The sequence below is a fragment of the Denticeps clupeoides genome, chromosome 5 (assembly GCF_900700375.1).
Source record: "Denticeps clupeoides chromosome 5, fDenClu1.1, whole genome shotgun sequence".
Classification (NCBI taxonomy): Eukaryota; Metazoa; Chordata; class Actinopteri; order Clupeiformes; family Denticipitidae; genus Denticeps; species Denticeps clupeoides.
In genome coordinates, this window is record NC_041711.1 from 27,162,938 (window position 1) to 27,188,300 (window position 25,363).

At 44.8% G+C, this 25,363-nt stretch overlaps 2 protein-coding genes across 5 annotated transcripts; one reads left to right on the forward strand and one right to left on the reverse strand.

The window, feature by feature from the left end:
- Nucleotides 1-9,197: 9,197 nt before the first annotated feature.
- Nucleotides 9,198-13,502, forward strand: onecutl (one cut domain, family member, like). The gene is made up of 3 exons (XM_028981439.1): nt 9,198-9,498; nt 9,705-10,985; nt 13,134-13,502. Exons 2-3 carry the CDS (start codon nt 9,830-9,832, stop codon nt 13,442-13,444), a joined length of 1,467 nt encoding a protein of 488 aa, XP_028837272.1. The 5' UTR covers nt 9,198-9,498; nt 9,705-9,829; the 3' UTR covers nt 13,445-13,502.
- Nucleotides 13,503-16,001: 2,499 nt separating this feature from the next.
- ctss2.1 (cathepsin S, ortholog2, tandem duplicate 1) lies at nt 16,002-21,199 on the reverse strand. Of its 4 annotated transcripts, none has more exons than XM_028979519.1 (8): nt 21,040-21,199; nt 20,435-20,602; nt 20,211-20,333; nt 19,701-19,853; nt 17,274-17,498; nt 17,025-17,190; nt 16,841-16,943; nt 16,002-16,346 (listed from the first exon to the last, which is right to left on the reverse strand). In XM_028979519.1, the coding sequence occupies exons 2-8, from the start codon at nt 20,552-20,554 to the stop codon at nt 16,247-16,249; spliced, it is 990 nt and encodes a 329-aa protein (XP_028835352.1). In that variant the 5' UTR covers nt 20,555-20,602; nt 21,040-21,199; the 3' UTR covers nt 16,002-16,246. The 4 variants fall into 4 exon arrangements, with proteins under 4 accessions (XP_028835352.1, XP_028835350.1, XP_028835349.1 ...); XM_028979517.1 differs by having other exon boundaries at nt 20,435-20,582; nt 21,040-21,198; XM_028979516.1 differs by having other exon boundaries at nt 20,435-20,662; nt 21,040-21,198.
- Between the last annotated feature and the right edge of the window lie 4,164 nt (nt 21,200-25,363).

The following is a 25,363-nucleotide window of genomic DNA, read 5'->3' on the forward strand; positions in this document are numbered from 1 at the left end:
ACTCACCCCGATGCGCAGTTTAGAGTTGCTAATCTGCTGAGTGTGCCTTCCGACAGTGGGAAGAAACCAACATACCAAGAGAAGACCCATGCCGACACAGGGAGAGCAAGCACACTCCACATACACCAGCCAGGATTCAACTTTGGAAATGTAAAGTCATGACAGTAACTGTCATGCCACCTTGAAACATTTTAACGAATGACATTTTAATGTATTTAATGTTATCCATTGTGTTAAAATGTGTTATACAATCTAGCTCTAATTATACAACATATTATTAAAAATTATATATATACATGTCTAATGTATCTCTTTAATACACTGAGGGTGCAATCAGGACAGTACCAAAATCCTTGAACACTTCAGTGCCACACAAGTTTTTGCTGTGTGGGGCCAAGTTCAAACCAGCTCCTTACTTTATACAGCACATTAATTCTGCTGGAGGCAGAGAAAAAAAGTTTCACTCCTTGGTTCTTCCTTCCCACATGCGGAGGCCCAGCGAGACTGACTTTTGGCCCTGAAGCTGCTCCTTTTCTCCAAGCTGATGGGTTTTCATCTCTGCGGGATGCGAGGGCAGCCACTTTGCTCCCCCTCACACTCCCTTCCCATGCAGCACACACAAGTGCACACCACGATTTACATTTCTACCACCGCATGGAGCACACCACCCCAGGCTAGCCGCCAAACAGGGCTGCATTGAGGAAAGGATGGCAGAAGGAGAACCCCAAAGACCCCTGCCAAATCACATGAGGTCCTCCTGTGTTTACATTCCCTTATCACGAATACACTGCTGTCATTCGTCCCATGTTGCCAAACGTCACTTTATTACTCTACTTTTGCCATATGTTGCATAATGTCTTGATTTACAATAAAGAAACCCCAAGGTTCTGAAATGACACATTATCCCCAATTAACGCAAAAAAAAGCTATTTCATAAACCGTTGCTAATAATTGTGCAATGGGAAAAACTGCACAGCGCCAGGACAATACGTTGAAATGTAGGACACCATAACCATACCTGTTGGAAACATTTCCAGTAAGGTGAAATTGACATGAAACCCGGTTAAACTCTTTTTTTTTTTAAATGCCTGGAGAAAATGCTTCAGCTCAGTCTTACACCCACTGTTTGTGGAATATACAGTAACAGATGCTACCAATGTCTCAATCATTACGGTTTTTGGATAACGTTTTTCAACAATGGCCATGAGCAAGGAAAGAGCCTTTGTCCTGAGTGTACTTTCATTTCCACCTCTCCAGGAATTGTGATGACTCTGCCTCGGGGCGACAGAAACACCTTAAGGAGAGCCCACCTTTAAATCCTCTGCTCTGTGACTCCAACCATGACCCCCGGCTGGGGGGATCCCTCAGGCGAGATTTAAACGAGCTCCCCCAGGTCCGCCACGGTTCCTCTTTCACCCTCGCATTTTACCGAATGACTCAGATTTGCCTCTTTATGTTTTTTTTTTTATCTCATACTCACAGCCATGACAGAGTGAGGGGCCGGCCATGATAAATTGCTCTTGTTGGCCTAAATGTGCTCTGGCTGTTTGCATATGTAGAGGTGAGGAGGCTAAATGTGCTAAGGTGGGACGTGGGGCATGCCAGGGCACTTACAGTCCAAACTGATGTCCAGTCCACTGTGCACTATTAGAAAATATGCTTCCATATGAAAAAAAAACGGTCCCAGAGCTGCTTCATATGTGACCTTAGAAAATGTTTACATGGAGCTACTCTGTGTGTGTGTATAAATGTATCCATATGTATGTGTGTGTGTGTGTGTGTATATGTATGTATGTATTTATATATAGATACACACACATACATTCATACACACACGTATATATAATTTTAGAACCATTAGGATTCACAACTACACTGATATGCAGTGTTATTAACAAATTACAAAACAAACTACATAAAAATCTTTTTACATCTGTTTACATCAGAACAGATTCAGAAGCATTAATTATTATTATTAATTCTTCGGTGGCTGGCGATGTGAGGCAGAGGAAGCGCACAGCATCAAACTATTGATCCACGCCCATCACTGCGGAAAAAAGAGGGTTTGGGGGGCTACACAATTCCAACTGGACACTGCGATCGATAGTATACCCTATCAACCGTTTCCATGGCAACCACGGAGAACAAGGACAGAGCTTGCAGTTTATTTACACCTGTCTCCTACACAGGGTCTGCTATGGGCAAAAGTAGCCAGCGAAAGGAAGGAACATTTCTCCATCTCCCACGCCGCTAGCATGTCCATTCGAGGTGTCCACACTGAGACTCTTCCTGTCGTTTTTTTTTGCTCTCACTTGTACATTTTTTTTGTTGACACACTGCAGCATTCAGCAATGAAAACCTCTTCTTCATACTGATTTCAAGAGAGCGAACTCAGAAAAAGGTTGGGTTGTATTTTTGCGAGGCGGGCCATTTACATTTGCGTTGACCCCAATTTGCAGGTCAGGCAAACGTGATCAATGCGCTGGCCATTAGCTCATCATGAGCAAAGAGTGACCCAGACAAGAGGGAGCAACTGAAAAATGGCTGCGTTCCTGTCATGGGCGCGAACGATCAGGCGGGAGCAGCAGACACAGAGAGCTCCGCACAGGACGACGAACTGGGAGCTGAAATTGAAATTCAGGTCCTCTTCTCCTCACCTCTCCGTGTCCAGAACCAGCAAAGATTATTAAATCAGGAAAAATACGCGTCACAAGCGCCGCATCCCACACGTCTATATTAATAACTTCATTAGTCAGCATGAAGATGTCGGCTTTGTGTGTCAGAGCAGAACAAGGGAGCTCAAAACATGCCACGCTGTTGTGGAGTCTGGTGGTCAGGCACTGTCCCCCTGTGTGGCATCGCTGTTCCCCATTGGCTGTTCCCTGCCGCCACTCTGACCTTTACTCCCCGCCGCTCACAATGGAGGTAGACCCCTCGGCTCACCATTCTCCCTCCCGCCAATCACGCCGCCTCACCCTCCCTGCCTCAGTCTGTATCTTGTGCCGATCAATGACAGTTTCATGTGGCTTCTCGGCCCTGCAGTGACGTCTGTCCTATTGATTTATTGACACTACTCCAGGCAACTCAACCCAGAGCCTCCCCGCAGCGGGCAGCCCAGTTTCAGCTTGGCAGAGCCAGTTTGCCCCCCCGCGCTGCCTAACTGCACCTCTGCTCTGAGAGCATGGCACTCGGTAGACGGTTGGAACCCTTCCTAGGGACTGTGGTGGCATCAGACTGCAGGCGTTGGGTTTCGGCGTGTCACCGCGTCGTGAGCCTTGCCCTCAGCAGAATGCATTTTAGCATTTGGTGTGCTAATGACAAGATGCACCAACTACAGCACACACACTGCGTTCGTGCTGGTTTGGAAGTCGCAGTAATAATGTTGGTCTTCTTGTAAAGAGCTTCTGCCGTCGGCCTTTCAACCTCGCCATCTGCAGACGGATCAGAAGGTGTAGTTTTCCCTCCTTCCGTTCCTCTGCAGTTCGACCTTATGGCCACCGGCTCTGGTCTACCCGTGCTGCGCCGAGTCCCCACCCCCACCTCCTCAGGCTCTGTGCCTGCATGCAGTGGCCAGTGAAAGGGCAGCGAGGGGAGGGCGGCGGGGGCAGCTGGACACTCCTCACGGTCAGGCCCCTCGGGGGAGGAGAGGAGCTCCATTAGCACGGCCCACTGGCAGCTGTCTCCGAACGAGGGATTGTATATCAGTGACCTGTCCGCAATGTCCAGCTGGGGGGTCATTTCTCTGCCCACCTCCAGCCACGTGCTGGATGGCCATCTGTGTCCAGGGCAGGGCATGTTTGGGGTGGACAACAAAAAAAATGGGATGACACCCTTTTAATCCCGGAGCATTTTGTGCGAGAGGTGACACCTGCTCTGGAAGATTTAAGGGATTTTTTTAAAAAATCCGATTTTTTTCTGTCATTATCGGCGCCTATGGACAGTGTGCTATGAATGCGCCCGGCTTCCTGACCCTTTCCCCCACCTTTATATCCTTTAACTGTGGTGTGTCTAAAATCCATCTGAGATCTTCACATTCCACAGTGAACGGATCTCACATTTTCTGCACAGATGGAGGAAAAGCTGGAGTTTAGCCCCTCGCTTTAAACTTTTTGGGCCTGATCAGCACGCAGATTAGTACTGACCCCCCGTCACTGCTGCTCAGTCATTTCTCCCCCTCCCCCCAACCTTTCATCACTTTCTTCATCCCCAGCCTTCTGTCTTAAACTGTTTAAGGTGATTGCATCTCACCCATCCTCCCTCTTGGTCAGCAGAGATCAAAGGTTGCTGACCCCCCCAGTTTATTATACATGAGGCTGCACCCTATAACAGATTGGGGTTCCGTTAAAAATAACAACAATAAAATTGATGGACGAAGAACTGAACTAAATTCCTATTGGACACACACACCTTTATTGGTACCAACTTCACCGCCTTGATTTGAATGAAGAGCTGGAGATGGATTAGATTCAAGGGAGAGCGTGAATTTGAAAACTACAGAAAAATCCACCATATATACATATATATATATATATGGTGGATTTTTCTGTAGTTTTCAAATTCACACTCTTATATATATAGTGACTGTATGAATACCCTTCATCTGTACTGTTAAATAATTCTAGGTTCATAGGATAATGCGATGATACCAAAATGGACAGGCTAAAGCCTGCAAAAGCCGCTCTTTCCATGATAGATCCTGGTTTCTGACCTATGAACTCGGCATCCGTTGCTAGGTGACCACAACATCCAAGATGGAGGACGGGGGGGGGCTTGAGGATGATAGTCAAGTGGGTGTCGCTGAGGTCACTGGTCATTCTAACCCCCTGTGGGATCGGTACTTACAGATATACAACCTCGCCATGTTCCATTTCTAGGTGCAGAAAATAGACATAAAAAATCTATTCAAATATCATGAAATAAAGCATATGCAGTATGGAGTACCTGCAAGCCATTCAACATCACAACAAAGTGACCAAGAAGCAAGAGGCATTCCAATTCCAGCCGTGAAGGATACTTTATTCCCTGTATTCTGCCAGAATGAGGGATTTCCCTTCATGCTCTGCCACGTTTTTAAGTCAGGCCCAGCCTCAGCAGAGTTATTTGTTGTGTGCACCCACACCCTGAGGTGGGTAGATGTGTGTTTTCGCGTCTATTAATATTGTGGCGGCTCAGACTGTACTTGTTGGGCATAAGACCACACAGCTGCTTTGGTCTGACTCGGAACATCATTTTTCTCCTCTGTTTCAGGCTCTTAACTGCGCGGTGGGGTTGACATCTTTCCAGAAAGAGTGATTTATTCCCCTCTTGGGAGTAGAATTCATCTGCCCTCAAGGATCGGCCCTTTCACAAACACAACAACAGAGCAACGCCTCGCAAGAAAACGGAGCATTTCGAGAAGAAAGTATTTATGAAAAGCAGTCCTGAGAATAAAAAAACGGATGGCTGTGGAGGCGCCGCCGCTAAACGCCGTTCATATGGCAGTCAATTCGTTATTTCATCAGCACCGCAATTTATACCATATAAACACGGTATTAAAGCTCAATACCCGGATCACTGTTTAAGATTATTATAACAAGGAAACCTAATTATGGGTGTGTGTGTGTGTGTGTGTGTGTGTGTGTGTGCTGGGTTGTGTGAGGGGAGTGGACAAGATGGTATCAATCGCTCGGCCCAGCCATTGAACGTATTGATTAGTTACCTTTCTTATTAACATGCTGATTAAAATGAGGTGGGAGACAAACGGAGGGCAGTCAGAGAGACACACACGCCAGAGGAGATACAAAGACAGGCTGTGCTGAAGGCGGGAAAGCCAGGGAAAAACCGAAGGACAGTGGAATGGCAGGAGGCGGAAGAAAGCCGGAATTGTCTGGAGAGGAAGAGGATGGGGGTCTGGAGTCCTTCAGCTTTGGCGAACGGAGGAAGACTAAAGGAAAATGGACCCTGATATAGAGCTTCAGAGAGCGCCTCTGTTGGATATGGCAGATGTGAGGAGGGAATGACGCACACACACACACACACATACACACATACACACATACATACATACAGCTGAGACACATGCCGCTGTCTGCTGGGTTTAAAGTGCATATGAACCGAAAAGTGACGTATTCTGCTGTGGTGATGATTTGCAGAGCAAACGTGGTCAGGGAACGATTGCGAAATTCAGCTCATATGCTTGTGCTTTCATATTGGGGTTCCTGGCTACCATTGTGTGTGTGTGTGTGTGTGTGTGTGTGTGTTTGTGTGTCTGTGTGTGGGTGAGTGGGCCAGTGTGTTTGTGGGTTTTTTTACTGCATGTGTGATTCCCAAAAGCTTAGCAGGCACATTTCTACCATTTTTAGCAGTTGTTAAAAATCATTTTTGAAAGTGGCTTCCCTTTGCTTGTTAATGTTAATTGTATGTTTCTGTGCATTTTGTTGTGTTGTGCATACTGAGCATATATAAGTATGTAAATATAAGAGGGGTTGACCCCCAAAATAGCCACGCATCTGTTCATGCCTGTTTATTTCCCACGTGTTACATGTCTAACCCTGATACTGTAACTGATTCATTACATTTTTATAATAATGAGAAAACAATGTAAGACAACGAAAAAATATTACTGTCTGTGACAGCGCGGCTCACTGCCATGTCGCAGCCCGTATGGGTGTCACCTCAGGCCCGCCACCCTGGGCAGGAGCGCCGAGGAAGGTTTGATGTGGCAGAAATGGAAGCAGCGAAATCTCCCGCTGATGAAACTTTTCCCCTTCGGATCGTATGTCTCATAAAAAAATGTCTCATAACTCCTCGTCTACATTGTGATCTGAACACAGATAGAAAAGTCAGAACAGAATTTAAACTTGAACCCGAGAATGTGGTTCCTCGTTATTAAAATCGTTATACAACCAAAAAAAAAAAGCAAGAAAACCATAATCTATTATTTTCATTTATATCGTTTAATTTATTTCAATATAGAATAAAGTACTTATAATGTCGTCATCTATTTAGATTTTTAATCGATTACACGGATGAATATATCTGCTGTTTTTATCCTTTTAACCTTAAAAAATATATATCTACTTTCTCACCTTTAACTCGAACGTAACAATCTGACAAACTCTCATTACACGGTAAAAGGATTCAACTCTTCTTCTTACTCTTATTATTAATAATTGTATTGTAATTATTGTCTCTTCTCTTTATATTTATTTAAATTATATTTATTGTTTATTATGTTTATTTTTTTTAAGACCGCAAATTTTTTTTTCTCCTTTTCCACGCTGTGCTGCGTAATCAGACCAAATTAATTGTACTATTGATTGTTTTATGTGCGTTACTGTCCTCAGGATCCTCAAAGCAGCAGAATAATCTATTGATTTTTAAAAAGCTGAATATTCATTTGTTTTAGTCGAAACATTAATGCGCTGGTGTTGCTCGCAGAAAAATGAGAGGGATCGAAAACAAAGAGAACGTCCAGAAATTAGAACCGAGAATATATATATTTTTGAATACGAATTTAAGCATTGTGCTCTCTCGAATATCTAAATGTTACTATAATTACGATTGTGTTATATTATAAAGTAATACAGATAATATGTGTACGACCAAGGTAAATTATTCAACTAATGTTAAGTTATATGTATGGTTTCATTTTTGCTATTTATCAGTATTTTATTCAGCTATTTAAACCAAAATTACGTTTTTAACTTAAAGGTAAATTCCCAAAGATAAGAACACGCTTTGACTCTTGCATTTCACCCTGAATATTGTAATAAATATTCAGTCCACGGGCCACGCGTGAGAAGTCCAGCTCGGACCATCTACCCAGCAGTAGGCCTTCTACTGATGCTCCACACATTATTTCATGGCATGGACCACAGCAGATCTGCAGAACAGACATCACAGCCCCTCCAGACTGAGGAAGCTGCCAACGTCTTATTCTCGCAATTTTTAAGACAATAAGATTTATTATTATTACCATTGCTGCAGTTGGGGTTGCTGCTGATGTTTGTATGGTTGTTATAAACGAATATTAACGGTTGTCTAAATAAAAACGTTTTTGTTCATTTCTATCCAACATACGCGTCGTGTTTTTAGCATTTTCGTATTTTAACAAAAGCTTTTTGTTCGGTCCACACATCTCCGCGAGTGTCTCAGACGACCAGAGGTGGGGAGCCGCGTAAAGGCCCGCGTGCAGTGGGGAGGGCGGCCACTCGGCTCGGCTCGACCTGTCCGGGCCGCGGCTGGAATCGGAACTTTCTCCGACGGAGGCCTCGCCCCGACACGGTCAGGCAGCCAGACAGCGCGCCTTCCACCCGGCCGTGGGTGCCGCACATCGATCGGGCAGCATCTGCTCCTGGAACGCTGAGCTCCCACACCGTTTTCGGGGTCGTCCCCCCCTCTTTTTGTTAGACGGCCAATTGCTCGCCTCTGGAAATTGAAGTGACAGTTCGTCGTGATTAGTAACCACAAATATCCTGAAGTCACCTCCCCGTTCACGTGGTACGAAGGTGACGGCGGCCTTCATCCACGTCGCATCATCACACGGATGCACTCGGACGCAGAACATGAGAGATGGAGAAAGGTGCCAAGTAACAGCTTCAAATTCATTTCCACGCCATCAAACGCCTCACACGACACCAGCAGGGTGTCGCACCAAAGCATCAGATCTGGGTGCTTCTTCATACCAGAAATCTTTTCACGGGTCCTCAAGCCACTATCACGACCATCTCTCGAGGAATTTTAAAAAGTCATACTTTTATTACAATCTAATGAATGGCAAAAATATTTTTTATTTCGAAATGCATTAGCCTCACGATAACCGTGCTATTTTAAAGATCCCAACAGTCGGATTGAAATAAGAAATATTATACATGCATTTGGCATCACTTGTGTGTGTGTATGTGTGTATATGCAACGAATGGCAAACGCACGAAAGTGTTTCATATTAGTAACGTAAATCTGTGTGTATAATTATACATTTTCCCCCCCGTGACATTATTTTGTGGCGATGTGCTCCTCGGGCATCGCCGGAGCGGGAATTCATCCCACATCTGTCTGGTTTTTAAAAGTGTGACGTAGGCGCCCACACCGAGGATGGGAGGATGGGAGGGAGGATGGGAGGGAGGGAGGGAGAGTCGGAGGGGGAGTCGGTGGGTGAAGTGGCAGACTGGAGGAAGGTGGAGGAGAAGCAGATCACGAGATCGCGACAGGAGCGACAAAGGAGCGGCGACGCGTCCGAAATTCGACTCGCCGTCCCGACCGGAGCCCCGAGCCCGCTCCTCTCCCCCCGTCATGCCGCATCCGCGACGCGCCTGACGTCGGAGCCCAGCCCTGCGCGCGCGCGCGCGAGACCCGCGGTGCCGGTACCGGATTCGGCGCGACACCGGAGGTCAGGACTCGGACCGGGCTTTGAGGAGAGCCCGCGATCTGCCGGTTCGTCTCCCCCCCCTCCCCGGACACCCCCCCCCCGCCCTCAGTGACATCGATGCTGGGTCGCCAGCGTCGCCGCTCGCCGAGGTAAGCAGGGTCCCGTTTACCAAGTTAACGGATCAGGATCGAATCCAAACACTCGGTTACGTTTGACAATCTGCATATTACAAGCAAAGAAATGACCCGGCCCTGATTCAGCCAGGGTGCTATTGCTTTTAGAAAGACGTTGTATGGCGTTTTGCTACTTTGGCATGAATTTTTCATCCTGAGAGTGAAATGTTTATTGCACCCAGGTTTCCAAGGACAATTGGGGAGGCCATCATGGAGAGAAAATGCTGAACTACAAATAATGTGTGGCAAATTTTCAAAATAATAATAATAAAATATATATATATTCTTTATATATATATATAAATCTATGTGGATATCTGGAAGAGTAAGAAATAAGGAGAGCGTGCCAGCCTGTTCCGTAAAAACTCAGCAGTTCTCAGACTCTCCGGCCGAGGAGCCGTGCTTCCCTGAGACCTTCGTAAGAATGAATGGAGAGATTGGGGAGATGTCCATCCACAGCCACGTGGAGCTGGCCCACTCTCAGGACGCCCGGGCGATGCTGCACGCGCGGGACCTCTCCGCCGCCTTCCCCAGGCCTTCCTTAGGGGAGCCCAGCATGGGCCTGGAGACTGAACACAGAGCGCCTGGGTTCGAGCACTCCATGTCGTCCCTGGGCTACGGCAGGGACCCCCCCACCAGCAGCGGGAGCACCTACACCACGCTGACCCCGCTTCAGCCCTTTGAGGACAAGTTCCACCACCACCTTCACCCCTGTCTGCCCGTCAGCAACGTCATCGGAAGTTTCACCCTAATGAGAGAGGAGCGGGGCCTCGGGGGCAATTTCTACAACCCCTACAGCAAAGATCTCACCCTGACACACTCGCCGCCCTCGGCGGTGACCGGCCTGGATGCGGCTATGCACAGCTACGGCGGCCTCGGCAGCACTGCGGCTGCCCACAGTGGCCAGATGCTTTCAGAGGGCCACGAGGTGCACCTTGGCGGCAACGGAGGGAATCTTTTCTGCCGGACAGCAGATTTCGGGAGGGAGATGTCGCCGCCCACGCTGCATGCCGACTCTGGAGGCGGCCATCAGCTCAACAAAATGGACCCCCATCAGCACACGCCCAGCTACCACCCTCACATCTACTCACAGCACTATCATCAGCACCACCCCCTCAGCGGCCAGCAGACCTCAAAGGGTGGGGAGCTCCACCCCGCCTCCTCCTCCTCCTCGTTGGCCGGCGATGGCATGCTGCCCGGCTCCCAGAGCAGCGGAGGGGCCGGGGAGGAGATCAACACCAAGGACGTGGCCCAGAGGATCATCGCTGAGCTGAAGAGGTACAGCATCCCACAGGCCATCTTCGCAGAACGGGTGCTGTGCAGGTCGCAGGGCACCCTCTCGGACCTCCTGCGCAACCCGAAGCCCTGGGGCAAGCTGAAGTCGGGCCGCGAGACCTTCAAGAGGATGTCCCGCTGGCTTCAGGAGCCCGAGTTTCAACGGATGGCCTCCTTGAGACTGGAAGGTGAGTCTTCTTCAAACAGAGACCTTTATTTGCTCAGGTCACAACTGAGCCCCTTTACTGTTTGATCTCGGCCTGATCCATCAGTGTAGGTGCAAAGTCAACCACAAAAATAGAAGCGCTCTAGCCGATCACCCCTGAAATGATATAAAAAAAACCCCCGAAACCACATGCAACGCCATCCGTTATTCTACATGGAGGAAATATGTTGATGTACAGTACATCCTTCTCATTTTTTTACTTCCTGTAAGTAGCACCAGTGGGATCTGCCTAAAAAAAGAGATTTCATCTCGGTCACGTGGTATTTGTTCATCCTGCGTGTGCTGTGACATGACGTGGACTGTAAACCTATCTGATGGGTGACACAGAAAGGCTTTCAGTTGAGCGCATCATGTCCACCACACCAGGTGACCATTCCAAGTGTTCATGTTCACAAAATCACCTCTGATCGGTGGTAAAGATGGTAGGTCGATCTGGAGCTCCAGTAGTGATGAAGGGTCGGCAGGCTTGGCCAGAGGTCCGGCAACTAGAACTGTACTGTACATCTTTTCGGAAATTCGGAGGAGATAACTGTCCCTCACGGTTAATACTGGATGACGCTACGCGGCTATTTCCTGTGCAGGCCGCGTGCACTTGCATCCCGCCAACGGGAGAAAATCTACAACGTTTATCAGGCACATTTGTACAATTCTGCGTAACGTACTTTAGGAGGGCTGGGTTTTCTGGCCAACCCCTTTTGTTTAATTACTGGCTTCTATTGATTTCCTTGGGAAAAACAGAGCACTCGGCCAACACACACCTGCACCACATCGGCGAGTTGAGTCTGGAATTAGAATGTGCAACACCCCGCACTGCAAAGCGCAGCGTTTAAAGGCGATTCAGCCGAATGATGCAGTCACATTACATTTTCCCTGCTAGATTTCTAACGTTCTTTTTTGTTTAAACATTTTCTACTTGTTTTTCTCGTTTTGCTGCTATGATTAAACATCTCTCGCTATTTTTTGCATCGTACAACAATAGATATTTCCGAGCCTTCGTCATCGTGCTCCTCCCTTTTGTACGCTTTCAGGACTACTTTATGTGCCCCGATCTTTACGTCTCGAGCATTCTGCGAAATGTAACATGCACTGAGCACAATGATTTTTTATGGTAGGAAATAAAATATGAGACTCTCTCAGCAGCTAAAGCACAAAGAAAGAGCGGACTATTACATCGGTAAAATTCTTGTAAAAAAAAAACATGTCTCACATTACTACTTAGTCAACATTTTGGAGTAGCGATGCACATAAATGAATCGCATACAAAGGAACGCGTTGAGCAGAAATTTTCATTCTCTTTGTAGCTTCCCCCCGCTCGGCCGCTGAAGGGGTTAAACAGGCTCTGTTGGCTGAGGAATCTGAGCTGCACAGATTTAATCAATAATTTCTATCAGCCAGTGGCCCAAGAAATCAGTGGGGGGTGGGCTGGGTGTGGGAGGGGGCTGGCGGAGGGGGAGTGGAGGTTCTGATGCTGGGGGGCTGGGGAAGGGCCTTCGATCACGTTTCTGCAACATGAGACAGGGGCATACATCATGATTAGGGGCCGTTCCCACAATCATAGCAACTCTGTGGGGGAATATTTATGTCTGCAAGAGTAGCCCGGTGCCACGGATTTATGGCATGGTAATTTCCAGACTTTTACACATGATTACAGCACAAGGAAGCATTTACCTAACGGCCAGCGCGTCGTAAAGGGGTGGCACGGATGGGCGGAGTGTAGACGGTGCCATGCAACGAGAACAGGAGGGACGTGGGCGAAGCTGTGCACTTAATAATGACCACGATCAGACAAAGAGAAGGTGCAGTGCTGCTGCCCGGCCACAATAACTTATTTTAATGACCTATGATATCTTTCCTATTTCCATTCATAACCCCCCTCCCCGTTTTAACACTAGTAAACAAGGGCCCTCCTAATGTTGCAAACAGGTCTCTGCCGCTGGAAATAAAAGGAATTTTTGGGAGGCCGTGGTGGTCTGCAGCCAGTGCTGGTGGGCTGGACACCGCTGCCCCTTAAGGGAACAGCTGGGGTCCATTCACACCATTTAGCACCGGGCTGGAAAAAGCTTGAACCCACAAAAGCCTGAGCTGACAGATGTCTCCCTTTCATATGCAGCGTGCAAACGGAAGGACCAGGAGCAGACCAAGATGGAGAGGAACCAGGGTCCCAAGCGCACGCGGCTGGTGTTCACAGACCTGCAGCGCCGCACCCTCATGGCCATCTTCCGGGAGAACCACCGGCCGGCCAAAGACCTGCAGATCACCATCTCGCAGCAGCTGGGCCTGGAGCTCTCCACCGTCAGCAACTTCTTCATGAACGCCCGCCGCCGCAACCTGAACAAGTGGATCGACGAGGGACGCCCGTCCTCCACGGGCTCGTCAGGCTCCAGCGTGTCCTCCTCGGCTGTCTCTTGCAGCACGGCATGATGGGAGACGGGAGCGCAGGTTGAAGTGCGCCTCCGTGTCTGGAAAGGATTTACCCCCCCCCCCCTTTTTTTTTTTTTTTTTTTCTTTTTATTATTATTTTGGTCAAATTCAGGACATTTAAAACCAAAGCTTATTGCGTCTGTGAGCAGGGTGATGCCACAGATAGCATAACCTCCGTCATACACTCTTATTTTCTGTTATACGTAGAGCTGTTTTATTTAAATTAGGTTAATTTCAGAACTACACTGTAGGACTGGGGCACAAATCCAGAAGCCGGTCGCCGTATTCGGAAAACGATTCTCTCATGATGAAAAAGCCAAGAACTTCATATTCACTGTGGGATTTCAGAACATGCCTTTTAGCAGATTCAGCAGAACCCAAACCAGTTAGAAACTGCAGGCAGGTGCTGCAAAGAGAAAGATTCATCTGTAAATACTTGCGCTTTTTCTTTTATATCCTGCCGTTTGTCACATTTTGGGAACGGGGGAACGTTTTTTCATTTTGTACATTTTTAAGCACACTTTTCCATTCCTGTGAAGGCAATTTTAATGGCAGCCAGAGAACCTTGTGGCTACACTATTGTGAGATTTTTATTTTGAGCAGAATTCAGCACAGCCGTTTTGATTGGAGCTAGAATTCAAAATCTTCACCAAAAAAAAAAAAGTCTAACTTATTACTTTATTTATGTATTTATTTATACCTATTTGCATATTTATTTTGCCAGTCCATGGTGCATATTTATTTCATGATGCTTTACATGTCTGTGTGAACCTGAGACCTGATGGGATGTTTTTCGCTGTAGAGCCCCATCGTTATACCAAAGATTAACATTGTCCTCCCTGAATGTAGTGTAATTTTTCCTCGATGTATTGTAAAGCTTACGGGATTTGTTGGATATTTAATATGTATTGTTATTGTGGCAAAGGTCACGCCGTTTGGGTATTTTGAACCAAAGTAAGTTGGGATGCTGGCATGGCATTTTGACGATCAGCAGGCCCTGTGGCACATGTGGGCTATCTGACCGTGCGCAGCAGAGAGGAACTGAGCTTCTCCGTGATGTAATTCTGTGATGATCGTCTTCCCTTTCTAAAGTCAGCACGCAGGAGCCAATTCTCTCAGCACAATTGCTGCTTTGAGAATGGAAGGGAATTTTTTTTTCTTCTTTCTTTTAGCTATAAGCTCGGGGACAGTCCTCGCTCTTTAACCTTAGGAAAGCGTGTTGTGGGGCCCTTTCACAGCATGTGTTTGAAAGAGGGGCATGAAAGGGGCCATCGACTTTTGCAGACTTCAAAGAGACCCTTTTTATCTGTCTCCTCTCTGCGTATCTGGTCTGAGGCCTGCTCCTGGTCTGGCCCGTGGGCTTTGGGCATTCAGAGGGGCGGGGAAGATCAGAAAGGGGGCCGAATTACCAAAATGTGAGGGGAGGGCTGGGGGGGGGAATTAAAGTTTAATGACAAACAACTAAGCGTGCTGCGAGCAGGAGGAGGGTGCCAGTTGGGTAGACAAAATGCTGGTGTCAGTGCACTTGCTCTTGCTTCTGTTTGTCTTTTGCGAAACACAAACATGGGAAAACTAGCCATTGTTTACCAAAAAAGCAAAAAAAAGTAAAAAAAAAAAAAAGAAAGAAGAAATAACATAGATTAGATAAACAAACATAATTCGGCAAAAATATTGGTTTGTTCTGTGTTGCATAGAAGTAATTTTTTTTGTGATCAGCATGGCACAGCTTTTAAAGGTGGTTTAGATTTTTTTTTCCTTTTTGAAAGTGGTAATGAATGTAATGCTATGGGGCCATCTAGTGGTCTGAACAGTAAATACAGCTCTCTGGTCAGACAGAAATACATTTTTATAAAGAACTCATTTGGTCATTACCCTACCAGCCACAGGCTTGCCCTGCAGAGTCTTACCAATCTCACTCTGTACTGCCCCTGCCGCCCAGTGTACATAAAGATGACTTCATCTACCTCAATTGTGTTAAATGTTGTGTAGCTGAGATGTTGCTTAACCAAAGATTCCATCTTTTCAGGGATTGTCTGTCTCCTTTGTTTTCAAAGTACATGTGCTGGAATCAATCCCTGACAGAGGCCAATCAAGACCCCTTCATCTAGATTAGCGATATTAGTCTTTTTGTTTCCATCAAGAGAATAATAAAAAAAAAAAAAAAAAAAAAAAAAACAGGAATGCGGATACTTTGATTCATGATCAAATGGGAATGACAATCCAACCTTTTCCCAGAGGTGTATTTTTTAATGAGATAACTTTAAAGAGGGGAAAAATACACAATGACCATTTAGATTTGGGTATTTACTTTTGTTCAGGAAACGTTTCCAATGTTTATTTTGTGTGTGTTAAGGTTAAAAGTGTGACTAATAAACCAAAGGCTGAATCAAAGATGTTCAAATATCAATCAAGACACGTCATTGTGCACCCATTTCTGAAAATCACCGGATTACCTCATGTGAATTGTTTGTTGTGATGTTGCACTGAAAATAAAATGCCATTTTTAATTGTGGTGACAATATTGTGGTGGATCCTCATTGATACAACAAGATCCCAATTGATTTGATCCCAAAATCATTTATTTATTTCATTTGTTGGAGGGGAAAAAAAAGTGTTTCCATTAAAAATAGTACAAAAAACAAGAAAATATGTTACAGTCCCTTTAAAATCACAGTCTGTGGATCATACACAGGGGAAAAATTAAAAATGGCTGTTAAGCAGTAAAAATCTATTTTCCACCCTAGAGAATATATAGTAAAATGTAAAATATTTCCCTTTCAATGTGAGAATGAAGCTTGAAAATCACATTACTGGGTAGCAGCCATACATAGCAATACCACACTGGTTGCTCTTGTTCCGGGACATCCGTATGTAGCCCTGATCTCCAAAATATTCACCCCAGCTGTAAAATGCATGCAAAATGTGAAAAGTCTAATTATGAAAATAACAATAGACATAGCACATGGGGAGTGTTCACTAATGCCAAATTTAGACATTTATTATGTCTTCAGACAAGAAAGAAACCACCCATCTCTGGACTCTGGTTTTCAACACATTGAAACCACTTGTTCATGATCGATCAATGGACAGCAGCAACATGATCTCCAGACCAGTCATGAAGACAGAGTCTAGTGAAACTAGTGAACATCTCCAATACACTCTGTCTTATATAGCATGCTAAAAATATCCAGAAACCATGAGCAAAGGCAAACACACAATTTCCTATAATGCAATATTAAATATTTAAACACATAATAGATTTTTTATATTTTGTTTATAACTATTTTACATTTTTGATATTATATTGAGTTTCTGTGTTTGAATATCTAAAAACTTAAATGTATGCAATCAATTAATTGTATACGCTAAAGAAAACTATTTAATACATTTACATACCTGTTTTTGACCAGCCAATAATCTTCTCCATTCAAGGAGCCATAACCAACAGCGAGAACGGCATGATTGACATTTGTAGTACATGAGGCATCGTTGTACACACCTGCAGTAATAAATCCAGCAAAACAATTGATTGTGAAATATTACATGTTTGAAGATGATATTAATACTGAAATGCACTCACCACTTCGATAGAGAATAAAGTGAGGACGAGTTGCATCGATGGCAACAGATATGGGGCCTATGGTGGCAACAGCATGTTTAAGATTGTCTTCATTGCCTTGAGCCAAAAAATGGTACTGGGAACAGTTGGCAGCCCGATATGCAGTGCTATATCTGCAGTGTCCTTGCTATGAATAATAAAAAAAAATGAATGTAAAATTCTAACGTTGTAAGATGTGACACCTAAGATGTTACAAGCAGACATACTCACCACAGCATGGTACGGATAACCAGCCTCTGAGTCTATGCCCTGGTTGTCAATGACATACTGAAACGCTTCCGACATGAAGCCACCATTGCAGCCCTTATTGCCATACTTGGAGGAACAATCTACCAGGTTCTGTGGACTAAGAGATACCAGCTTTCCCGTGGTCTTCATGAGTTGGCCCTCCAGGGCCCCGGCGGCACTGAATGCCCAGCAAGAGCCACAGGCTCCCTGCATGAACAAGCATGAACAAGCATGAACAGTGGAGGAACATTTCCTGACAAAACACGTGACAGCTAGATTCCAGGTAGATTACACTTACATTTTACATTTACTGTACTTAGCAGTTGCCCTCATCCTTACAATCACTAGTTAGAGGGACAGGACCCCAGTTCAGTGCCTTGCTCCTTCTGGCGAGTGATCTACCCACTAGGGCTGAACGATTTTAAGAGGAAATCTGACTGGTGAGCAAGATTGTCTATCACACAGACACTTGAATGTGATGAACTGTCATGTTTCCTCCTACATTTTACCTTAAGTGGTCAAAACCGCCACAGCACTGCATTCCATGCACACAGTGAAATGTGGTCTCTGCATTTGACTCATCCCCTGAGGGAGCAGTGGGTGCCCGGGGAGCAGAGTGTGGGGACGGTGCTTGGCAGTTCAGGATTCAAACTGGCAACCTTCCAATTATGGGGCTGCTTCCTTAACCGCTAGGCCAACCACAGAACCTGGCTGCACCTCAGTGGCTGAAGCCCGATGCCCATGCTCCGTCCACAGGTGTGTAGGTGTATGTGCGCCTTTGGGCTGCCGCAAAGAACTTTGTTTACTGCCTTTCATCTGCCTGCTGCCCCAATGCCCCAGGGGGTCACCAACGCTCCAGTCTCTCTCTCACTGACTGTCTGCTGCCAACCCAGCATGTCTGCGCACGCGTCTTCCCGCAGCAACCCAATTTTCTTTCATTCAAATCGCCAGTTCATTTCGATTTCACCGTTCAGCCATACTACCCACTACCACCGGTAACATTAAGAACAGCAATCGCCACCTATACTCTTTTCTTACACACTGTACAGAAAAGCAAAGCCTTGGCTTTAGTAATGCATGCCTTTCTGTTGACTTCTCTAATTATGGGTTTGCATCCTTTCCTCAGTCTGTCAATGTTAAAAATAAAAAAAACTGTAGACATCAGCTCCTCTTTGTACTCAAAATTTTTGTATTATTTATTTGCACTGAATGGATGTCGGGACCTGACAACAAGTCCAAGGAACTGGACAAATGTTGTGACCGTTAGTCCCTTATTTCCTCTATCTTACTTGCCAATGATGTTTTAAATGCCTGTACATTTACATTTACATTTACGGCATTTGGCAGACGCCCTTATCCAGAGTGGCTTTCAAGTTACCATCATTGAAGAGATCAATTCCGGTTCATTAGGACCCCAACTATGAATACAATCTTTTTATTCACTCTGTTGTAGATTCTGTACACAAGTTCGACAATAAGAAAAAAGTTACAAGTTAATCTAAATATTCTTTAAAGAGGAAGGTCTTGAGCTGTTGTTTGAAGGTGCTCAGTGACTGAGCTGTTCTGACCTCGAGGGGAAGTTCAAGAAGTTCGAGGGGCCAAGACGGAGAAGAGTCTAGATGAATGTTTTCCTTTTACCTTCAGATATGGAGGGACCAGGCGAGATGTACTGGAGGCTCGGAGTATACGAGGTGCAGTGTGAGGTGTAATAAGGGCTGTGAGGTAGGATGGGGCTGCTCCATGTTTGGCTTTGTAGGCCAGCATCAGTATTTTGATGCGTGCAGCTACTGGGAGCCAGTGGAGGGAGCGTAGCAGAGGGGTGATGTGGTAGAATTTGGGAAGGTTGAGGATCAGACGTGCTGCTGAATTTTGTATGAGCTGTAGAGGTCGGATGGTACATAGTGGTAGACCAGCTAGAAGGGAGTTGCAGTAGTCCAGTCTTGAGATTACTAAGGACTGAACCAGTAGTTGGGTGGCCTGGGTACTTTGATGTGTTGTTGGTCTCACACACAGTCAATCAATAGATAAATACATGTAAAAAAAACGATGGCTGAGATGTTTTAACCATTACAGTCTAAGCCCACAGCCATATTACGCATGTGACTGTTAACGTTATAACAGTTCTGAATGACTATTATACCCAGTCAGTCTGTTATATTTTCAACGCACATCTTGCAATACTTTATACCGAAACCATGTGGGCGTCTTGGCATTGTGAAATTTCAACCAACTAGTTGCAAAAGGAAAAAAAAAAACAAAAGAAACAAAAAGAGGAAATGTTCTTCTAATACAAAAAAAAGAATCCCTTGTCATATGATCTGCAGTATGTTGTTACAATTCACAATCAGCAGTCATTTTTCAATCAGCAGTTACCGAAGCTGAGGATGGGTTTCACTGGTTTTTGGTTACCTGGTTTTTTACTTCAGTGACAAGACCTTTTTCCCGCCAGTCAATGGAGTCAGGCACAGAAGAGCCGGATGAGGTCACATGTGGACTCTGTTGAAGATTAATGTTTGCAGGCACTCGGGTTGTGGCAAAACCCAGAAGAATCTCCTCAGTTGTCTGACGAATACAAAAAAAATCAGACATCTCACGTGTAAACCCACCAAAAAAAGACATAAACCTTGGTCTAACAAATCATCTTAAATGACTGATCTTTAGTTAAAACGATTAGTTGACCCCGGAGGGAGCAGTGTGAGTGGACGGTGGCCTGCTCAAGGATGTGAACCCGCAACTTTTTGACCACCGCTCAACATTTCAGTCTTTGCTTTATGTTTTATGTAGCATTCAAGGGCAGCCAGACGAAATGCTGTTTTGTGTAGATATTAATAATTAATAAGAAGTAAATATGTCGTGGTATATTCTCATGGCTATGTGCGTGCTAGTTGTCACCATGGATGAGTGAGGGAACAATTTTACCAGATCTCCCATGTGGTTCATTCCAAGTTCGTAGGTATGCAGTCCCATAGAGGCTTCTAGATTATGGAGTGTGATCAACTGCAGGTTCTTTTCCCAAAGGTCTCGTCTGCGCAGGTCGTCCGTCTGATCAAATGTTAGCATTTTCATAAATACACAGACAATGCAATGCTTTCTTCTTGGAAATAATTTTTGTACTAAAAAGAAATAACTAAAACAACTCTGACCTTGCTTTCATAAAACTTCCCATGAGTGGTCTTCCACATCTGCCAGTGATGGTCCAGCCTGGGGTTTGGCAGGGACACCGCTGGCCCGCACAGCACGGCCACAAGCAGGAGAGGCAGCATCTTACCCTGATCTCAGCAGCACCGGGCCCTGTGGGGGGACCAGCAGACCTGGCGTGACGTGAGCTCGGTGACACGGTCACAAGGCAGAAGTGAAATGAGCGCTTAGCCCTAAAACGTGGAATGAAAGTGCAGCCTGTTGAGTGCAGACGAAGCCGATGAAACAAAGCAAATTGGGGACAACAGAGTCCGGATTTTTTTTTTTTTAATCAATTTACCTGGCGACGGTAAGTTGATATAAAAAGACTTTTATAAATTTTAGTTTAAGTTTAATTTTTTTAAGTTTATTTAGTTTACCAAGTTATATCGCAGCTACTGACTATAAAATAAAAGGGGCAGAAATAAACACCAACGCCCGTCGACCGTACTACAAATATCGTTGACTTGAAAAATAAAACGAAACTAAAACAGTTCCGTGATTTTTCAGATTAAAAAAAAAACATAACATATTTGATCAGTATTAATAGAAGCGTCTTCGCCTGACTCACCTTCCGCACTGTCCTCCTTTAGCTGCGACCAGCGGGGCTGCTCGTCAATTCATGTCTTGAATTTCCTGCTTTCTTTTTTTTCTATGAGAGAACGTCACATGAAAGTTAACACTTCCCTCATATTTATTTATTTATTTATTTTATGTATTTATTCTTTCGTTTTTTTTTCCTTCACACACAATACACAATTGTCTGTACTCTATTTGTGAAATAGTAATGTTTTTCACTTGTTCATTATTATTGACTTGACGTCAACTGTTGCTGAGTTGTTCTCGAATGGATTTCACATCCGGGTGTTTAACTTGGGAAATGGCGCCATCTGCCGGCTCGTTAGTTTATATCTTTTTAAAATGCCATTTTACATATTTTAGAAAATGAAAAGTCACCGTATAAAGGAGCCAGTACCTTTAACAGAAGACAGTGGTCAGCATCGTTTTAGAAATTATTCTGGTCAATTTTATTTGTATGTCGTAACCATTAAACACATACAGAAATTAACTTATCAATAAGTGATTTGTAATAAGAATTGAAAGACATAAGAAAGATGACAATTCGGAGATCCGACACAGTAAACTATTATTAATTATTAAGTCATTCAGAATTCAGAATACTCCAGAATTTCTCTAATCAAGTTAGTAAGTAAGCCATTAGGTTCATTTGTCCTTTTAAATCAGATATAATTAGGACACACTGCTAGCACTAGCAGTGGGACTCCTTGCGTATTGCATTCAATGTGTGGATATTCTTTAACAGGCACCAACCACCAACTCAAGATTGTTTTAGACCATGTACACCCCTTCAGTTTCTGAATTTTTGCAATATCATCAGTTCCTCATTAAAACCCAGTCACTAGATTGCACGTGACAGTGTACTTCTTGGTGCCAAATAAATGGGGAAGGTTGTGTCAGGAAGGACATTTTTTGTCATGTAATCTGTGCAAACAACTTTTGATCCGCTTGTGGCGGCCCACGGAGCACGTGAAGGAAGAAAAAGGAAAAGCTCAGTTCCTCAATACACCAACCAGAATAATACCAAAAGTCGAGAAGATCACAGAGCACAGCATTTGCTGATACGAAGATTGTCACGGCAGGGGACAGAGGACACAGGTTCAACTGTTGTAAAGTAAACAGAGTTTTATTGAACAACCACTAAAATCAAAGGTGACGTGGCCCCAGAACGAGACAAATGAAACTGATGGATCACAACAGGAGGCACAGGGCTTTATCAGGCAGACAAAAGCAGGTCACAGAGACGGAAAGAAACTTCCTCTGGGAATTCCTCCAGGATTAACAACGTTTTCTCATTCTTAACATCCAGGATGTTCAGAGGCTTCCTCAATGTGATCCCGCACCAGCGCAAGGCTGATCATGGCTGACTGGTGTGAGCATTGAATGGATTGCTGGGTTTCGGAATGCAGGAGAAGGTGGAAGGGGCTGGCGAGCTGAGGGTGGGGCAGAGATGCTGTTTCATTTTTACAAAGCCATATCCTTTTTTAAAGTCATGCTAACACCCAGATTTAGTTTCAAACACAACAGAAGGTTTCATGACGCTCCTCCAGCACATCAGTTTTTACTCACTTCCCACTTTCCTTTCATTACTCATATGAACATGAAACCACAAACTTTACACTGCATGATGACCAAGTTCAGCAACTAATATGGCACAGTTTTCACACCAAAGGACTGTGAAGGTGTTTAATTGCTCCTCCAATGTTGCACTTAGGTCAGTATAATGTTAACTGGATTCTGTGACAGAAAGCTGCTGAATGAGAAACAAGGAACAAATCAAAATGGCCAAGCTTATCAGTCTGCTGTCGGCAAATGACGGCAAGCATGCCATGGCGTGTGGGAATGTGACAGTTGGAATGCCCCCAGTTTTGTTTATTCATGATCTTACAGATGGTGAATTCCAAGACCAGTAAACAGATCGTTCATTGCTCCAGGCTAATGACCACAAGTGAAACTGTTTGCTCACAGAAGAATTCAGAATTGCATAATTCTGGACAAATGGACAAAAGGTGGACAAATGAATTTGGACAAACGATCAATTCTACACTTAGGCATGCATGCATTTTATTTGTTTCAGTTTACAAAGACAGACTAAGCGATCATTAAGCACAATGGGCATGGTGAAAATCCGTGCAAATGAAGTATAACGAGTTTGATGATACCTAAAACCTATATTTGTATTTTCCTCTTCAGAACCTCATAAAGACATTACTGTGCATGTAGGCACTCAGCAGAAGAATAAAAGTATAATGTTGTGATTGTGTGGCCTTGCATTGAGTTTTCCAGCTTCATAGTCAGGGGCATGTCTAGACTTTTATTGTTTGGGGAGCGCACAGAGTATGGGGGGGGAGTTTGAACGGTGGCAGAAATCTGCTTTATTACTAGCACGAATATGCATATAGGAAGTCCCACAACGTGGCGAATGGTAAATCACCTCACTAACCCAGACAACTCTAAAAACTACGTCTCTAATTCCTGCGGCGGCTGAGGAAAGCCCATCTCCCACCACCCATTTTTTATTTTGAAATGCTCCTCTAATTAAACAAGCAGCCTTGAAAACCATGAACTAGGCTGCATATGATGATACTGTGATGATCTCTGTGCCCACTTCTGAACTATTAGAAATGGTATCAAGTGTCACCTGTCTGGCATAACACTGTTTTCACTTAAAATTTTACACGGGAACTGCCAAGCTGTTCGATTGCCTCGTGCTGCTGCTGCGTGTGCTGCTGTTGTTGCAGAGATTGCTTTTACATTTACATTTACAGCATTTATCAGACGGCCTTATCCAGAGCGACTTACAATCAGTAGTTACAGGGACAGCCCCCCTCTCGAGCAACTTAGGGTTAAGTGTCTCAGGGACACAATGGTAGTAAGTGGGATTTGAACCTGGGTCTTCTGGTTCATAGGCGAGTGTGTTACCCACTAGGCTACTACCACCCCTTGCTGCTGAAAAGAGCGCTGCTGCAGCTGACTGAGCCCATGGATGCTAGGTCAGAACTCATGCTATCAGAGCTTCCATCCTGTGGTGAACTTGCGGTACGATGGTGAGAGGAGCCAGTCGAGGTGGGACGGGGCTGAAGGTGCCCCAACGCTTGGGTGGATGATGGGACACTGCAGTGGCTGGAGAGCAGGGGTGTAAGATAGAGGCAGACAAGGGCAATCCAAAAAGCGTGGTAAAAAAAAAAACAGTTGACAAGTAATAATCAGGTAAAAAATGTCTTACTACAAAGTGACTAGGAAAAAATTGTAGGGGTTCAACATGGTTGGCGCGTTCTTACTGGGCCTTGACCCCTGTTCCTTCCGTTTCTGGGTTGCTATCTGCTGGGTCATGGGCGGGGTGGCGGCTGTGACAGTTACGTTTGTCTCATTATCTCCGTGTCTCTCCACTTCCGCCAGTTTATTCACTGCACTTCATAAATCCTGCATGCTCTTCTTCAGTGCAAAAAAAACATACGGTGATCTGAGAATCACTGATATAAGATAATGTGATTAAGCCAATTGCTTGGATGCTATCCATTGAAGGACAAGTGGTGAAGGGAACTGTGTAACCAATGGGAGAGTGGCACTCTTTGCAAGTAACAATAGCTTCAAAATAAAGTAAAGTAAAGTAACCTTCAGTATCCCAAGGAAGGCTCATGCAGTCTAGAGCTTATTCAAAAATATTCACAGTCCCTTTGCTAGAGGTAGGGGAAAAAATCTATATAGCATAATATTGCAATATTTTTCCATGGTGGTAGTATGTCAATACAGGGACAGTGGAGGTGAGTCAGCGTGTGACTTCATTCTCCATTCCTGTAGATTGCACTGTACAGCTGGGTACTTTGAATTGCCGTTTGGCATTTCTGAGTGAATTCACAAAAAAATCCCATTCCAGCGCCCCCTTCAGCATGTAAAAATAAACCAGGTATGATGAACGTAGATAAAGGTAACTCAATTTGCAAGCTGTGTCATGATTCTGTGAAATATTGAGGAAATAACCAATTTACAAGCTCATTTGAGCAGGCGCCATCCATATAGTGTACAACAACCAAGCCTACTGACACAAAAACAAGTATGCTGGACATTGCAAAAAACTCCCATCCACCTTGCCTAATGCGCCAAAGATTATAAAATGCATTTTATGTCAGGATTTGTACCCCTATAGCATGGTTGAAAACTCATGATCATGATCAACAGCCTGGAGCCGTGATCCCATCTCACAGCAACACAGGGAATGCCTGAGATGCCTGGGATGCCCGATGCATAGGATGTACGATTGTGTGATTCACCTGATTGCTAGGAAGGTTTAGGAGAATAAGCAGCTTTTTAAAATG

What these genes read in the sequence shown, in the direction of transcription:
- onecutl (XM_028981439.1), top strand. Translation starts at nt 9,830, where the DNA reads ATGTGGATATCTGGAAGAGTAAGAAATAAGGAGAGCGTGCCAGCCTGT. An exon ending in GGCCTCCTTGAGACTGGAAG is followed by an intron (nt 10,986 to 13,133) that starts GTGAGTCTTCTT and finishes TTTCATATGCAG; the next exon opens with CGTGCAAACGGAAGGACCAG.
- ctss2.1 (XM_028979519.1), bottom strand. Translation starts at nt 20,554, where the DNA reads ATGCTGCCTCTCCTGCTTGTGGCCGTGCTGTGCGGGCCAGCGGTGTCC. An exon ending in GTTATCCGTACCATGCTGTG is followed by an intron (nt 17,191 to 17,273) that starts GTGAGTATGTCT and finishes TATTATTCATAG; the next exon opens with CAAGGACACTGCAGATATAG. An exon ending in CTTTATTCTCTATCGAAGTG is followed by an intron (nt 16,944 to 17,024) that starts GTGAGTGCATTT and finishes TTATTACTGCAG; the next exon opens with GTGTGTACAACGATGCCTCA.